Source organism: Pongo abelii, chromosome 4, assembly GCF_028885655.2.
Source record: "Pongo abelii isolate AG06213 chromosome 4, NHGRI_mPonAbe1-v2.0_pri, whole genome shotgun sequence".
NCBI lineage: Eukaryota > Metazoa > Chordata > Mammalia > Primates > Hominidae > Pongo > Pongo abelii.
The window spans coordinates 68,720,108-68,738,649 of NC_071989.2; the positions used below are offsets into that span (position 1 = coordinate 68,720,108).

Consider the following 18,542-nt stretch of genomic DNA (forward strand, 5'->3'; position numbering starts at 1 on the left):
CCCTGGATCCTAGGAAGCTTAGTGAGAACTTTACATTCCATCTTGCATACCCTTGGACTTCATGGTCTGCTTAACTCTTGAAAGATGGAAGGCCCTCTGCCTCCCTTGAGATCTAAACAAAATTGATTTGAACTTCCTAATTTCATGACCAGTAAGAGTCCCAAAACTCACCTCTAAATTTCTGATAATTTCCTAAAGGCTGGGCTCATTGACCTGCTTTGCCAACACAACACAGCTCATTTTGATTCACATGCCACCAACACCATCAGAATCACTTACTCCAGGTACTCCTGAGGCTTCAAGTAAGACATACATACATTAGTGGTGTTCCCACCCCGGCAACTCCCTGTATCCTCCCCAATACCCCTCACCCACCGAACCACTGTCAGTACTGGGGAGGGATCTGTTTATGGAGTATACCCACAGTTCTCAGCCTTCCCAGGGCGAATTTTCCTCATCCTGTCCTCTCTCCTAATTTCTCCGCCTCATCTCCATCATTCTCATTGGCTCTTTAGCACTAAATTCTTCCTCTGTTATGCAGAGAAGTTTTCACCCTCAGAGCACTTGAGCACCTACCTATAGTCAAATCCTCAAGGGACTTTTCTTCCTATCCCAAGGGCATGTTCAAAATAGCTCTTCTAGGCCAGCTGCAGTGGCTCACTCCTGTAATCCTAGCACTTTGGGAGGCTGAGACGGGTGGATCACCTGAGGTCAGGTGTTCGAGACCAGCCAGGCTAACATGGTGAAACCCCATCTTTACTAAAAATACAAAAATTAGCTGGGTGTGGCAGCTTGCACCTGTAGTCGCAGCAACTCGGGAGGCTGAGCCAGGAGAACCACTTGAAACTGGGAGGCAGAGGTTGCAGTGGGATGAGATCACACCACTGCACTGCAGCCTGGACAACAAAGGGAGACTCTGTCTCAAAAAAAAAAAAAAAAAAAAAAAGAAAAAGAAAAAAAAGAAAAATATATATATATATATATCTTCTAGCAAAGACATTTTTCTTCCTTCCCCAAGAGGATTCTGGTGCCGTTTGTAAAGGTAATATATATATATATATTTTAACCTATTAGATACATATGTGAGTAGGAACATCATACCTTATTTCTCTTTGCCCTTCATCAACATTCTCACTATAAGTTATGCACATATAACTTTGTTGGTTGTCTTAAATGCTGCCTGAGAAAAGCTGGGGTTTAAAAATGACAAATTAAATAATGTATTATCTCATTGAATCCTTACAATAAATCTGGGTGATTGGAACTATTGTATTTTTCTCTTATAAATGACTTAAGTGATGCTCATAAAAGGTGATTTGCTCAAAGTTAACCAGTCAGCATCAGAGTTGAATTTGAACTAGGTTCAATACAGCTTTAAAGCATGGGATCTTTCCCTTGCATTGTACTACTGGCTAAGGGAGATAGGTATTAAACCCCTCAAATGCTTTATCAAAATATACATGCCCCTTCCTCTTCCTACCCACTCTTCAACCTCCAGATTTTCATACTCCTTATTACTTTCCCCCCACAAAGTCTTGCGGTTATTTCTGATAAATGATACAACTGCCTTCCCTAATGACATTCTCCAATCCTCACCATCTCCATCACACTGAGAACTATGGCTTTTTAAAACATTGAAGCTAATTTTTCAGGATGTTCTCTGACCAAACTACATATAGTGATATAAAATAGTTATTGATAATCTTTCATAATAAAGTGAGAATAAAACCTCATTCTATACATATATAGTGTGATTGTAACCACTATGCTAAAGAATTGATATATTTAAAAACTCAAATATAGGATATGTATGCTGCACTAATGAGAGAAATTAATTAATACTGATAATATTAATAAAAAATATCATTTCTACAATGAGACTAGGAAGGAGGAGGCCAGATGAGGCAGAGCTTTATGCTGTATTGTATATATAATACAAAGCTAGTACATTTTCTTGGCAAGTGAAGAGATATTAGGGAGACGATTTTTAGAGCTTAGTTTGACAGTGAAAGATGTATAAAAAGAATGAAGAGCCATATGTAGAGGCTGGTCTATGTCTGAAGACCACATCATGTACTGTGATGAAAAGTAATTAAAATGAAACATCAATGTTACAGATGCAGAAAGGGGCATAATCAAGCATCAGAGCCAGCTGTGGAGATAATTTACAGATTTTATCTCACCAGCAAGATAAAACATACACATATTCAAGGAAAGAAAGATTCCTATATGAAAGTGAATGAGCTACTTACTAGTTTTGAAGAAATGGTGTCTTAGATAAGGTGATTTGTAGCAATAGCATTTAGATTTTACAGATACACCCAGTTCGGCAGGATGGTTGCTTCTGCAAATCTAGTTAAACTCTCCCAAGTGCCAGAAATCAAGATATGTGGGAATTATTTATGCTCAAGATGACAATTCTTATAGAAACATTTTCTATCCCCGCAAAAACATGGGCTATCACCTAAAAACCTGAAATTAATACTAAAAGCCGTAAATTCCCAGGGCACAATTCTGGAAAAGTAATGTTTACTCTAAAATATTTTATTGAGCACCTACTATGTGTCAGGCACTGTGCTAAGAACTGAGAATCTAATGAAGCAGGGCCTGAGTAAGACAGTCACAAACAGAAAATCTATCCTGTATAAGGTAGGCACTGACTCAGCATGGGAGGGCACATCAGTCGATTCTTGCTGAGGCTTGAGAGATGAGGAGGAATAAATTATCCCTCATAATTCAAACTTAACCCAAGGTATTGTCCCTGCATTTACTGAACAAGAATGTGATATAGAAGAGGCAGTTTAGACCTTCAAGCAACCTATAGTTAATGGGTAAGGTCTAGGTTAGAACTGGCCTGCCACTGATTACCCTAGGCAACTTGGTTAACCATTCACAGCTAGTTGCCTAATCTGTACTATAACAATATTTATTGGATACTTACTGAGTGACAGGTGTTCTAAGCACTAGACTGGTTTTCTCATTTAATCTTCACAGCAACCCTATGAAATGAGAACTATTTATTGTCCCTATGTTACAGATCATGGAGAGGTTAGATAAGTGACCCAAGGTTGCACCCTTAGTAAGTAGATAACAAGCCCTTGCCACAGACTTGGGGGATGATTAAGTAAAATAATGTCTATAAAAAAATTAGTCTATACCTGGAATGGATAACCTTTTAAATGTGATAGTTATTATTTGTATTATTTTTTATAGCATACGCCCCATACCTTATCTCAAAACATAGCACAATAACATTATTTGAAAAATATGAAAAGTTATTTAATTAAAATTTCCCCTGACAATATAATTTTTATTTATCATTCTTTTCTGTACACATAATTATTTATTAAAAAAAAATTTAAAAAGTACCTATTAAGTGCAACACCATGCTGGGTATTGTGGTATAAAGTAGAAAAAAGTAGTTGAAGTGGCTACTGCAATGAATACAACAGATTATAATGTTAATACCTGGTCTCAAAGGCTAGCTTGGTCTCAGAAAGTTCTTTGAAGCAAAAGGCTGTGTGCAGTGAAAATCTCACAGAATGTGGTCACCCTTTCAAATGATGACATCCTGAGGCAACTTAGCATTCAACCTCTCTCAAAAATCAAGTCTGGCATGGATTATTTTCTAAAAAATAGAACTTTTCCCACAAATATTTTCTTCTTTTAAAATTTACACACCTAAAGGTTTAAGACTCCAATGCCTTACTTTAGGACTTGTAAGAGGTCTCTTTCACTGATCTCAATACCACTATGGTTTTCTCAATTTGCCCACTGTCATATTGCTAGCTTTCTTTTCTTCTCTAGAACATCAAGGGACTCTCCATCATTATGCCAATTATTTGTTTTAAACGTAGTGAGCAACCCAATGACAAAGTTTTTCAGATTGGGGACTTCATATCTGTTATTTCCTTAAATTAAATGGAGGATATATGAAAAAGGAAGGGCCTAAGACCTTTATCAAGGGAAGAGTTGGGAAGATATGAGAAATGTATAGATTGCATATGGAATATGTTTTCTCAAATACTGTGGATATCAGCATTAATGGGCATAAAATTGCTGTCTTCCCCATGAAAAAGGCTGCCATTGAAAGTTAGGTTTTGTGGAGAAGGAATTAAGCAAAATACCCAAGGTAGACAGGCTAAGGATATTCCACAGGAGAGGCCAAATACTTGAGAAAACCATCAGAGCTCAGTCCTGGAGGTATTTGTTGATTTATGTGTGGTTTCTCTGCATTACCTTTAATGGAAGAACAATTATGCCTGAATAAGACAGAAATGAGTAAATTAACTAGGTAAGATATAAGATCATAGATTTTTATAGCACCTTAGTGATCAGTTAAGCCAACCTTCTCATTTTCATATTTAGAAAAGAAAAATATGGAAACTCAAGGGAGAGGAAGAATGAAGCTCCCTGACAAGTGACCAAGACTTCTTAGAATCTTAGAGTTTTAGAGCCACAGTAAAAATTCTACAAAGAAAGCTCTGTATAAAGTAGTGGTGAGCACTGAATGCTGACAATAATAGTGGAAGCTCTGCTGAGACAATTAGAAGAGATGAAAGGAATTCATAATATTGGCTAAAGTCACAGTATCCTCCAGGGTTTATTCTCATGACCTAGAAAATTATAAGGCTATTTAATAATATCCCTTACCTTACATATTTTATTTGTCATTTTCTCCTATTTATCTTGGAGACATAAAAGAGAATTTAAATGTACAAATATTTAAACTGGGTTATATCAGTTCTGGTTAAAGTCATATTATGTTTCCTTATTTCCAGTACATTTCTCAGAGACTGGTGACACTTTCAAGTAAGCTTCATAGCAGTTTTGAAGAAATTTTTGTAAAAGCAGGTTACATATATATGGATTTGTGACATTCTAACATAAACCACAGAAAGGTTCCTATTAAAAAGGGAGCAAAGCTGAATCATTTTGCCTTTTCTTCCCACTGTGATTTTTATTCATTTGAAGATAAAATTCAAAGCAAACATCTTAAAGCTTCTGTTTGTCACCCAAGAGTTATTTCAAGGCAGCATAGGAAATCTCACATTTTCAAAATCGGGTCATGAAAATGGAACTGCAATCTAATTAATATGTTCATAAAACAGTTTCCACCACTACCAAATAAAACAACAACAACAATTAAGATCAACTCTGTATTCTTTGGAATCCCAAGAAACACAATCCATAGGAGAAATTCTCATCACAATACAGTTTCAAATTTAATAATTAAGAATTGTAACATTTCTGTCACATCTCTACTCATTTCCCTGACATAATACTTTGTGTAAATAATTTCTGAAGTAGAGTAAAATGTCCTTTATTGACTGGATATGTTCATTTAACATCACTGACCTTTTTCCAACTTGTTTGACTCTCTTGTACTCTCTCTTCAATAACTTTTCCAACTCCCCCTAGTAGCTGTTCCATCATCTTACTAAGCTCCTCCACCTGCTCCTCCCTGGTCCTCTTTCTGAGATGTGATCTTGAATTCCATTTAATACTTCCCAGAGAAAACACAGGGCATAAAACAAAAACTCCCTCAGGCTCTCCTTCCACCTACCTAATCTCCACATTATCTGCATTCTCCCTCCTTTTCCTCCCCCTATCTCAGAGGGTGTCATGTCCACGAGTTTCCCAGCTCTATATCAGAATACTTCCTTAGGGACATGCTTCCTACTCTTAAAAGTGCTTGGTGTTCTTCACTAGCTACTGTGTTTTTCTCCTCTCCTTCTCCTCTGTCCTCCTCTTCTTCTCCTCCTCCTTTGTTCTTATGCAAAATTTTGAAAGAAGTAGTTTGCACAACTTTTCTCTGCTTTTATTACCCCTGAAATATAACTTACCCCCAGACACTCCCTTAAACCACTCTCTGAAGTATTATCAGTAACTACTAATTCCCAAATCCATCAAATATATTTTTACTTTGAAACTTAAGGTATTTGGATCAAGTCAGTTAAGTTGTTTCTCCTTCTGACTCCTGTAACACCTTGTATATATCTATATTAATATGCTCCATACTATACTGTAATTATTTGTTTCTGTGGCTGTTCTCCTTACTAGTTTATGAGTATCTCCAAGGCAGGACTCTTATTACATTCATCCGGGCATCCCCTATGAATAAATAACTCAGTGTGTTCCACCTGTTCCAATATAATTCACTAACCATGACATTTTTCAGTAACTCAGATATTGGGCTATTTTATGATTAAAATGCTTCTTTGGCAATTGGATCTGATTTCAGATAATACTAATATTCTTTACTTGAGCACAAAATAAAGTTTAAAGACAAAATTAGTTGAATATTTTGAAGAAAGTAATAATTATGGCAGCCAAACCTAAAATGGGGATGATCTTTTATTTTTGGCAAAGCATTCTCAAAACCATTTCATCTGTCACAAAGTAAAGCTGGGGCCCGTATCAAAGCAGGGCCAGAGAAAGGCAGTTTGAACAGAGCTCAACAATGCCCCGCAGAGATGGTGAATAGAGCTGAATTCATCTATGCTCCACACACCAAGTGTGTACCCAGAGGGAAGAGTGACTTTTGCTTTGAACAGAGGCTCTGTCCATTCACCAAGTACTGTAGTTTGCATTTCTACTTCATCTGTTCAAAGTGTGACACCTTTCCTAATATATCGTCCAGAGAGGCACTTTTTACTGGAAGGATCCTATAGGCCACAGTGACCTTGGAAACAGAGTTCACCACAAATTCCTTTTAAATTTCTTGTTCTGAGAAAACACAGAAAGAGCTGCTGACACAGTCTAAGTATAGGTCATTGTTCTAATATTAAAAGGAAGAGTTTCTCAAGGAAAGGCTATTCACATTCAGTAAGCATCCTACATACTTAGCCAGGCTGCTAAATAACAGGGTAAATCTGCTTATTTTCTCTGGTCTACTGCTAATCTAATTTTCAAAAAGATCCATAAACAAGAGTGCTAAGTCATCTGCCACAAGAACAATATGGTGGATGAAAAATATATTGGGCTCTAAAATCAGGCCAGGCCTGGTTTTGAGTGGGTCAGCTTCCCTAGCAATAGATATATGAACTTCAGCAAGTTATCTAATCTCTGTGAGCATTACCTTCCTCATCTGCAAACAGGGATTCGGATAAGAAATTCTCTAAAAGTTATATTGCCATTAAAGGATGTAACTTCTGTGAAAACATATGGCATGCAGAGGAGTGCTCAACAGTGTTGATCTCTTCCATGAAGTATATGATAGTTACACAAGAGATTTTGGCATGTCATTGTCAACATTCTAATAAATTCTTCTTCTTTTATTTTTTTGAGACAGGGTCTTGCTCTGTTGCCCAGGCTGGAGTGCAGTGGCATGATCATGGCTTATTGTAGCCTCAACCTTCTGAATTCAAGAGACACTCCCACCTTAGCCTCCCTGAGTAACTGGGACCACAGGCATGAACGACCATGCCCAGCTACCTTTAAAAAAAAATAGAGAGAGACAGGGTCTCACTATGTTGTTCAGGCTGGTCTCTAATAAGTTGTTATTACCAATGTGCTATGAGATTTTATTTAATAGCCTATTTCTTAACATGAAGTGGGTAAATATCTGCTGTAATAGTTTTCAAAAGTGGTAAAAACTCAAAGAGCTTTCAGAAGGTCACACAAAACATTAACACTCCAGAAGTTGAATTAGAAACCTGGAGTGCTTTTTTAAAATTATTTTTCTTAGTTTATTTATGTTTCCAGCCAATAGCCTGACTATGTAGACTCTAGATTATCTATCTTTGAAATCATATATGGAGAGATATATATGTATAAATTTTACACAACATAATCCCTAGTTGCAATATATTGTCTTGGGTATGTTTATAGGCTGGTACTTCTCAAACAACTTGGAAACGTCATCTAATAGTCCATCAAGTTATAAGCAGTGGCAGCAGTTATGGCTTGGAGATATTTTTAAGCTATTGCAAAAATGTGGATAATGCTATAGCTAGACAGAGTATTAATGAGCACTAACGTTTGTGGGATATGATTGAAAGAGGAGAGAAAAGGATGAGAGATTTTTTTTAAAAGGAACATTTGACCTATGGCAATAAAAAACTGGTTGTTTAGTTTTTTGGGGTTCTTCTTTGCATCTCGGAATTTGAAACTATTTTCAATTTTCCTTTACTTGCCTATTTTTTTCTGAACCCAAATACCTCAGTATTAGTGTAAGTAATAGTCAACTAAAAGGAAGAAGCAAATAGTCAACTAAAAGTAATATCAACTAAAAGTAACAGTCAACTAAAAGTAATAGTCAACTAAAAGTAATAGTAAAAGGAAGAAGCAAAAAGGAGTGGAAAGTGAAGAATTTAAAAGAAGCTAAAACATCATACATTCTTAGTAAATAATTTTCATATGATGAGGAATAATTTCTTATTTTTTTCCTTTTGTAAGATTTCTAAGACCTCCCTGGCTTATGCCACTCAGTCCTTTGAAGATGTAACCATGCAGCGATTTAAAGTGCACAAACTATTTTACTACAGCAGAAAGGCTGCTAGGACTAAAGACTATTTTTCATTTCTGTAAGTTGTAAGCACATTGATATTACTAATAACAACTTTGCTCCTCTATCATAGCATTCTTAATCAAATTATTTTTAAAAACACTAAAACATAAACATTTGTATTTTCATTTTTAAATTTCAAGGTATTACTAGAAAAAATTAAGGGGCATACAGCTGAAGGCAACCAAAGACAGTCAAATAGAAAGCCAAGAGAAAAGTTTTATGTTTAATAGGATCGATATCTCATGTAATGGAAAATCTTTGCTACACTATATCTAAACCTGAATTTCTGCCTTAAACAATGGCTGACTTTAATATTGAGCCCTAGGGATTTGTGAACGAGATGAGTTTGTATAATTATGAGCTCCATCTAAACTTTATTGGTCCTAAGTGTTTACAAGTAAATTGTATTTGGCCCTAACAGGAATTCAGAATTAAGCTGGGAGTCTGGTATTTATATTTTAGAATTTCCGGGTTGTTCTGTAACCCAGAGGAAGAGATGTTAAAGAAGCAAGGTCGGCTATTACCTGCAATTTCACTGGAAGACAAGCAGACAGTGCAATAATTTTAAGTTAACTAAAAAGAGCAAAGCTCCATTATCTTACATGAGACTTGATATGTCATTTCCTTCAATGTATACATAGTCATCAAACTCAATATTGCTCCCACCCACTAAAATTCTAATGAAATAAAATGTATTGGTCAGAACATATACTCTGGAAAATGCACTTCTGGATTAAGTTTCTGTAATTTCAATGTATGAAGAGGAGAAAACCTTAAAAGATGAAACTCTATGAGCCTAGATAGGAAGGATTATCTTTTCATTAGAAGGCAGGCCATTTTGCCGTTCTCTGAATACATATTCATTATATTAGTAGATTTAAACATATATACATGCAAATTATGAACACATATATGAATATATTATCAATATACTGATTTATATCTTGCTTCATTCCATAAAGGATTTAGATCAAAACAGAATAAAACAGTATGAGTTAGTTTATGAATTGAATGCTTGGTCTATAGAGGAACAATCAAACAAATAACTTTCTAGATTAAACCTTTTAGAAACTGACACCTGGAAAAGGACAGTCTAACAAAAGAATTTAGGGTCCTAGAAGAAGGAAAAAGATGCCTCCATGTTGCGTGAAAGTGCCACAGTCACCTCATTTTGCCTCTTCACTGGAGTTACCGCTCAGCATCACAAAGACAGTTTAAAACATTTAGATGTCCTACCTTTAAAAATTAAACCCTAAGCACCAAATAAGCAAATCATTAATCACCTTCCACAATCATTAAACCCAAGTCTTCCTCTGGTGTCCTCAGAGGGGCCCTCCATGGCAGCATTCCACAGCCTCTCCTAGCCAGGGCCTTCAGCTTCTATCTTCCACTGTCCTTTTAGCCATGTGAATCCATCATTAAAACGATGCAAAGGTATTTAAATAAAATGCCCTCCTAAATTGTTTAGCTATGAAATTCAATTGCATTCAACATAGCCTTGATGTTTCTGGCATGAAATTATAGTGTTTTTACAAATAAGATTATAAAAAGTTGTTATATATATTTTAAGTCAGACAAAAAGCTGAACATGTTAGTCACACTGTGTTAGGTCATTCATGTTAGACCCTGGCATGTGATTCCAGGTCATAATGCTCCTAAAGGTTCTCTTAATTGCTGCTACATGAAATTTAAATTCCTAGAAAGCTGACTTGCATTTCCCTTCTTTCAACCATGCCATACTTGTTCCTGAATGCCAGGCTATCTTTCCATTCTAACAGCTAGCCAGAAGGAAAAATAAGAAGAGCTATATAGTACTTATCTATCCAGTGAGGCAAACCCTTATCTTTGTTTGGCTTGGCAGTAAAAAGACTGAAAAGTGTAATGGAAAGAAGCCTTTGCAATAAAATCCTCCAGCAAATATTTCTAATGTAGCTTCAAAGAAGAAAGACACATTCTTCACACCACTCTTTTAGCACGGAAGGGGTAGTGTTCTATTAAACCAAGTAATAGGACCACATATTAACTTTAACTCATAACTGATAAATAGTGAATTTATAATACTATTGCTCAATAATCAACACACCAGCCCTAGGGCAGGAGGATGAGAGTCCAAGTAGGAACTCTGTGCATAGGCTTCTATTTCAATTACTACTTCTGGTAAACTTTTGAAGACTACCCTAGACCTCCTGTGTCTCAGCTTTTTCTCATTCTTGCTTCTCAAAAAGCAGGACAGAAAGAGGACCAGCACATGCCAAGTCCTGCCTCTCCAAAGGGTATAGAGCCTTTCAAGAGATGAGCTAGGGCTCGTGAAACCAAAGCACATATCTCTTTTACAATGTTTATTATTCCTTACCACTGGCCTGTTGCCAACTTCTGATCAGCCCCTTCACGAAGAAAAGGCCCTAAATGTGAGAATGAGGATAGGGGGAGTCTTTGGAGATGAAAAGAGCAATTTGGCAAGCCTTTTATTCTAAGCACGATAATTCACGAGCCTGAAATCTCACCCCATAGGGGATCTTACAGTAGGACAACGGGAAAGAAGGTTTTCTGTCAACAAACCCCTAGAATCTCCTACTGCAGTATTGGAAGGGGAGGCTATAAATAAGAGGAAAACAACAACAATTGGGAAAGTCAAGAACCAAGCACAAAATTAATTAGGTCACCTGGAAAAAAACCACCACCTTCTTCCTTTGAGTCCAACATCACATTAATGAATTCTTCCAAGGGGCCCAGGAAGAGTAGTTATACATAGCATTAACATTCTACATTGGCTTAGTTTGGCCACAACAACAACAACAACAGATTGGTACGACATGTAGTGAAGCAGATGAAGGGTTACCTAGCTCCAGCCACAAAAGAAAACCAACAGGACTCTCAACTTCTCCATACAGCTTTCAAACATATGTGTTACAGATCTAGAGGAGCATGAATAAGCAAATTTGCATTCTTTCCAAAACTACAGAGTTGAATAGCTTACGTCTTTCCAGTCAAAAGTATAAGTGAGGCTAATGCAACAAAAATAAAAAGTGGTTATAATTGCAGGCATTCAAAGAGTACATGGATCCTATGTATTACAACATAAACAAATGGGCTTAAACAACAGAACTTAGGTAGAACAAAAACTGTTGCTTTGTAGCAAGGTACACTTGATAGAAAGGAGACTGGTAATTTCCCCTCCCAAGCAAATCTTAAGAGGTATAAAATGAACTCTGAAGAAAAGCTTAAGGCATAGAAGAAAAAAAATTGACAAATGCCTACTATGTGCCAGGAACTGTTTCCAGGATCTTTTAATCTCAAGATTAAAGACTATTGATGTAAATTTGTCTGTAACAATAATGAGGACCTTATTGCTGATGCCTGACCCTCACCAACAGAACAAGCAAGGCGATGGCACCAAGGCTCCCCCTGACTAGGAAACTCTGGTGATGCAGTTGGAAGTGGGCCACCGAGGTTTGCAGGCATGTCACCCAAGCATTCTAGAGACTGGGATAGTAGCTCTGGTCAGCAAAAAAGGTAGATACGCCACAGCATCAACTCTGGATGGATCTGGTGTTTTTAGAAAATAAGCACCTGCCTAGAGTGGGAGAGGATGTCTCCCATCCTTCTGGGCAATGGATTTTTTAGCTGAAAGCCGAAAATTCTGTAACAAACCAGCAGGTGATTTTGGTGGTACCTTAAGCTCTCAGGGAGCTTTCATTTGAGACACTGTTATAAAAGCAGCTGGAAAACCCTCAGAAACCTATATTTAGATATCTTTTATTCATCCAGAGTCCAGCCAGAACATTTACCTGAAAGATATACTTTCAAAATCAGACAAACTGCATATCCAAAACAACCCATGTTAGCAGACACAAAGCCTTAACATGTGCCTTTATTATGCATTCACAAAGTTTCTGCTATGAAAGTCAGAATCCAGCTGACCCTAAAGGTATGGCAAAAACAAGCAATTTTAAAATAGTGACCGTTTGCTCTTATAAATACCTTCAACAATGAGTTCCTATACACATTTAGTCATAAACTCCAGCAAGAAATGGCACATGATATCACATGTCCAGGGACCTTAATGCATTGCATTGAACCTTAATATATGACCAAATATCAAGGCACTAAGCAAGTTCTATGAGAGCCTGAGCACTTCCTGATTCATATGTTAGAATTCTACTAGAATTCTACTGGTTCATTCTGGTAGAAATATTTCTTGAATAGCTAAAATATTCTTAACTGTGAGGCACCAACATATTTTAGTATTATTTTAAAATTGAGTCAACATTCTAAGTTTCCCTTAACCTTCTTTTGGAAATTCAGACAAACTGATATATCAGAAATTCATGTGTGCCCTTCCCCAGGGAATTTTCAAACAAAAATAGAAAAACAACAAAAAACAAACCCTAAGCCTCACCTTTAAAAACAATTATTAAATTGTTGCCATTGTCAAAGTTTTTTTCTTCCTCCATGAAATATTAGAAATTTAAATGTTCTCGAGTCCTCATGCCTGACTTATTTGGGGATGCTTCATATTAACAAAGTAATTTTTATTCCATAACCATTACTTTCTCAGACAATATTCGGTTTTGCACAGTTTACTTTTCATTCTCACTTGATACCAATACTCTAGTTAGAGAGAAATCCTCATCTGGTACCTGTCATGGAATTTGATAATTCTGAGTTTTACAAACTGAAGGGAATATTGATTACTCACCATATCCAGGAATGCCTTCTAAAGGGAAAATTATTCACGTGCATCATGTTCGCAGATCTTCTGTCATTAATATTTTTCTTGTCTCCTATGTTACATGTAGTGATTTTTACAGATGAATTCCAACTCTCTTGTTTGAGCAGCTATCGTGGGCAATTATTGCAACAAGTATTGAATTCCAAAAAAAAAAAAAAAAACTCCCCCCACCAATAAAAACAAATAGCAATTACAAAAGGCCTTCCAGGATTTGAAAAAAGAAACATCACAGAGCACTGCAGGTATGGGTCCATCCATTTAGGTTCCACTAGTTAGTCAACATACTAAAATAACCAGTTCAACTACTAATCCTAAATGGTGGCAAATATTGTCCTGGTAAAATCTAACCGCTTTGAGTGTAAATTAATGCATCCTTAAGGAAGGACTCTGGAATGTGGGAAGAAAGGAGTCAAAAGACAGTTTCTTGATATCCTTGTTAAAGAAGTGTTAGAAGGGAAATGGAAAACTTCAGGTTGCTTTGCCATGCTGTCCTTTAGAAATGAATATTGCTTTTTCTTCTTTCTTAGGCACATATTCATGTGTGGTCACTTTAACGCAGTGCTACCGTCTGAGACGTGTCGGACAAAGGCCTGGGCAGAGGGGCTAGAAACCATGTATCACCAAAGCCAACTTCTTTCCCAGATTTCAGAATTGCTGGTTCAACTGCAAAAGTAGGAAGGCAACGAGTAATTTCTGCTTTGCAGGACAAGATTACCATTAACTACCATCATGACTTCAGAAGGTGCTGTCACGATGAAATTCATTTCTGCTGCCTAACCCCATAATAAGGCTGGCTGTTCTCTTTAAGTAAAATGACTAAGCTATTGATCTTTTCACTGCAGAATCCCCTTTAATTTGTTATTATCAAAACCATGTGGGAGCTTTTCATATTTTGCCTTGGAAAGAAAATGAATTTCACAGCTGCAAGTCAGACGTTGTCTAAGAATTTCTTCCACCGATGTCTTTCTTTTCTTTTTTTCTCTCTCTCAATCTCTTTTGTTTTTCACCCCAAATTCAGTTTTCCAATAGGTGTCATTTATTCTGATGCTCTGACATCTTCTGAAAGATTCTCATGCCCAAGCTATACAGACCTTGCATGCTTTTAAAACACAATGGCAACAGGCTCCTGCTGGAGTCCCCCAGCGCCGAATTTCCAGCAGAACCTTTGGAATCCTCGCAGCCGCCTTGTCTGCCCTGGGCTGTGCCGCCCCAGCTCTGATCAGCTCAGGACACTTGCAGGCTCCGTGGTACTGTATATTAACTCTGCAGCAGCCTGGCTCGGCTGCGGAGACTGCTGCCTGACAGGGGATGTGCTGGCGTCAAGGGGGCCCTCTAGGTGGGTTCCCAGACATTGCAGAGCCGCGCACTCCTTGCTAGCCTCCAAGGAAGAGCAAGCAAAAGGGGTTAAAGGAATAGCTCACCCTGGAAGAGCAGATTTCTTTCAGTAAGTAATTACCAGGCAAGAAAAGCTAAACAAGGAGAAGCCTGTAAAACACCTCACAGGGAAATTACGCCTTAAACAAATACGGAGGGAGGATTTTTTGTTTGCTCGTTTTCCTTCTTACCCAATGGAACAAAAAAAAAAAAAAAAAAAAGAAATAAAAGAAGTCCAGAGATAATTTGCAAATGATAGAGTTTGGTGGATTTGACTCCTTAAAAAAAATACCGGGGTGGGGAAGCCTTGCTTACTTGATGATTTGTAACCATTTAGCTGCAGATGACCACATGGTGATTTTTGGACAGGAAATCCTATGGAAGCTGGTTCTGCAGAAGTCAGTTGTACTTCAATGGCAATTGCGCATGCCATAAAACTGCTTGTTTGATTAGGGGGTGTGTAGATATGAGGAATGCTGAGATAAAACGTTGCAATCCCTATCATTGATGTTTTGCATTTCCTCATGCTTGCTCCTTTGTTGCAAAAATCCTGTTCAATAATCCCCCAAAAGCACCCCATCACTGTTGATGCCATTTTGGAGCAAGAATAAAATAGTAAACTCTTGTAATAGTAGGTTGGCACTTAAATGGTATTCGTTTGAAATCAATGGGAGAATGGACTTTGCAGTAGAAGTATACTCAACATTAATGTACCACTTTTAGGTACTTAAAAAGGCTTTTATGCAATTGCTTGATATTAAATGGAATACCGGCAACATTTAATATAACATGCTATTATCTTCAGTTAGGATTTCCCCAGTGAGGTCCTATCATTGCAGAAAATATTACCCAAGATTGGGTGGAGGGCATGTCCCATAAATTCAAAACCTAGTATAAAGAAAACTAATCTTAAAAACCGCCATAATTTGGGGAATTTTCATTTTGATCAAAAGATGATCCTAAAAGGAGTATTCCTAGGAGGAAGAAGAACTGGGTGATTCCTTAAAAGCAATTTGAACTTGTAGGTTCAGAAAGATGCCACTGCAGCATAAAAGAATCTTGAGAATATTTGTTGAGATTTCCTGTAGCCTAGGCAGTGTCCTCTTGATCTCTTTTTGCTAAAGGGACTAAATCTCTTCCATAAGGTCATTTGTAATCTGGCCCAGAAAACTTCAGCCTACATTGTTTTTAACAAGCTTTGAATGTTTTGAATCAAGTAATTAAAATTTTGATATTATATTAGATATTTAAATATTACTATTTAAGAGCTAGGAACATTTACAATGCCCCAGGTCCCATTCTAAGATAGTTACAGTATTACCCCATTTAATCCACACAACAACACTATGAGTTAAGGACTGTTACTAGCCCTGTTCTCCAGATGAGGCTATTGAGGCACTCAGATGTTAAGTAGCATGTCTGAGGTTAAATATCTAGTGAGTCACTATCTGAATCGAGGAAGTCTGGCTCCAGAGCCTGTACACGTTACCACAATATTCTAGCACCTCTATAATCATAATAATACCACCTTGTTATACTTTTATACTTTCTAAAATATTATTGTTATATGTATTATTTTAGCATCACAGAATTATGCTGAGGAGATTAAGACATTTATTATGCCCGTTTTGGAGATGGCAAAAAGATTGTATTTGTTCATTATCAGGCATCTTGTGAGCAGCAGATCTGGAAGAGAATTCAAATTATTTGACTCCAGTTAGTGATCTTTGATCATGATGATGACAATGATGGGTTTTAATTATTTTAAAACTAACATTTAGTCCTTATACAAGAGAGTAGGTCTCTATGGAAAGTAGCAAATGTAAAGATTTTTTAAAAAGATGTAAAAATATATTTTCCTTTGTAATGAACATCATTTATCTGACATTATTTTCTTAGTCCATTTTCTTCTACTCTGTTCATATGTCAAAGCGTCACCTATGGGTGATAGGATAGTAAGAATACCTCTGAATCTTTCTCCACTACCACACCGTTCAACATTCAATACTTGTTAGCTACATTTCCATTTGTGGGCAATGATATAAGCAAAGCACTTTATAAATAAAATACAAATGATTTGGTCATTAAACTACTAAATATACTTAAACTAAGAGGACATTTTAGCTGAATATTTTTGAAGTGAATTTTCCTTGGATTTTTATTTTTATTTTTATACATGCAACTGTCTAGAATAAAGTCTAACAAATTAGAACAAAAGGAAACACAACTGAGAAACTATGATAAATAACAGAAAAGCCAAATTTCTGCCTGAAAGATAGCAAAGAAAAAAATGTGATTTATTTCACAGTTCAGAGAATCAAGACTACACGTTATTAAACAATCCAAAATTGAATATGTTTGCAGACTCAAGGCAACAAATATAAAAGAATAGGCTTGCTTAGAAAATAGAAATAACTCATTTCCAGCATTTTATTCCATTTATATTAGAAAGAGGGTCTTAAGAGTTATGTCCACTAATTTATAAGCTGATACTTTACAAATTTAATACTTCCTACATGTATGGCCTTCAAGAAACAACAGTTAGGCAGAACTAATAGGTTTGTAATCTAAAAACAAGTTGTCAAAAATGAAAAAATGTTGTTGGGCTAGGGTAATGCTAATTTATTTTGTTACACTAAAAGATAATCATCCTTTCATGAAACTTTTAAGAAATATCAGGAAGACAGTTCTGGTTGCTCATGCCTGTAGTCCTAGCTACTTGGAAGGCTGAGGCAGGAGAATAACTTGAGCCCAGTTCAAGACCAGGCTGGGAAACATAGACTCTGTCTCTAAAAAAATTAAAAAGAAATATCAGGAGTAACCATAAAAGATTATCTTTATAGCTAATCTCAGCCCCATTATTTTTATCAATACAGGAGTGCGAATTATTAGCAGGGCACCATAAACTGGCATAACCTCAGTGAAGTCCCTACAGCTATGGGGTAACCTCAGCTCTACTAGAGCAAAGACTGGTTTGCTGTTTTATGTTTTTTTTTTTTTAATTTTAATCCCACAGCAAGCACAAGAGTAAGTGAACTTATATTAACTACCCTTAAATGAGGCTGATTTAAGGAAAAGCTCAATTAATTGATAAACTACAAACTCAGAGCAAACCAAAATACTTTCAACATTTTCATTGAAAGATTGCTTAATGCATCCAGAATCACAGCCAGAAGTATTAACTAGCCAGTGTCCCATGTCCTTTTCCAATAAAGCCCTTTTCTCTTATGGTTATAGGGTTATGCTCAAAGAGTGAAGGTTTTCAAACTAAGTTTCTGGGAACCCTATGGTTTTTCAAAGTTGCATCAGGTCAGCTGAGGGGCAAGGTACTTTGTGCTGGGTCTAGGAAGCCAGGTACTTGTGCTGTTTCAACAAGAGCTCTTCTGCTTTAACTAGTTTTACCTCAAAGTTTGATTACATACAAAAAAAGTCTGGCTCTTTAAAAAAAAATTACAGAAATGTAACAGTAGAAATACAGAATTAATACTTTCTACACAAATTCTTATCTCTGTAATATCAGTTTCAGTATTTCATCCTATTAAAATGCCTTAAACTTACACACTTCCTTCACAATGAGCATAAAAAATGATTAAGTTAAACCTTTATGCTAGTATAAGCATAGTATAATAAAGTCACACTCTAGTTTCTGAGGTTGGGTGTTTCCTAGACTCTTTAGTCACTTGTACTTATCAGAGGGTGTGATGAGTTACTTCATTGATTTTCCCTGAGTTTCACTTTCAGAAAGTAACTTTAATGTCAAATGTTAAGGTATTTTTTTTGTCACCATTGCATTTTGGTATAATCAATAGCTAATGTCAATGTTTGCCTCTTAAATAACTTTGATGAAATAAAACTCCTGTATATTTAGACATCAAAGAATAAAGACCTAAAAGATGACTTATTTATCTTATATGAATACCAATA

At 36.4% G+C, this 18,542-nt stretch overlaps 1 protein-coding gene across 5 annotated transcripts in view; it reads right to left on the reverse strand.

The window, feature by feature from the left end:
* The window catches only part of PDE4D (phosphodiesterase 4D), a 1,542,529-nt gene that overhangs the window by 601,262 nt on the left and 922,725 nt on the right, over positions 1 to 18,542 (reverse strand). The window contains exon 1 of one of the 5 annotated variants that reach the window (XM_054555586.2): positions 13,212 to 15,963. The exons of the other annotated variants lie outside the window; for them this stretch is intronic. Within the exon in view, the coding sequence (XP_054411561.1) occupies positions 13,212 to 13,258 (47 nt within the window). The 5' untranslated portion in view covers positions 13,259 to 15,963. Of the gene's footprint in view, positions 1 to 13,211; positions 15,964 to 18,542 lie in introns of those variants that run through there. 5 annotated transcript variants of the gene reach the window in all.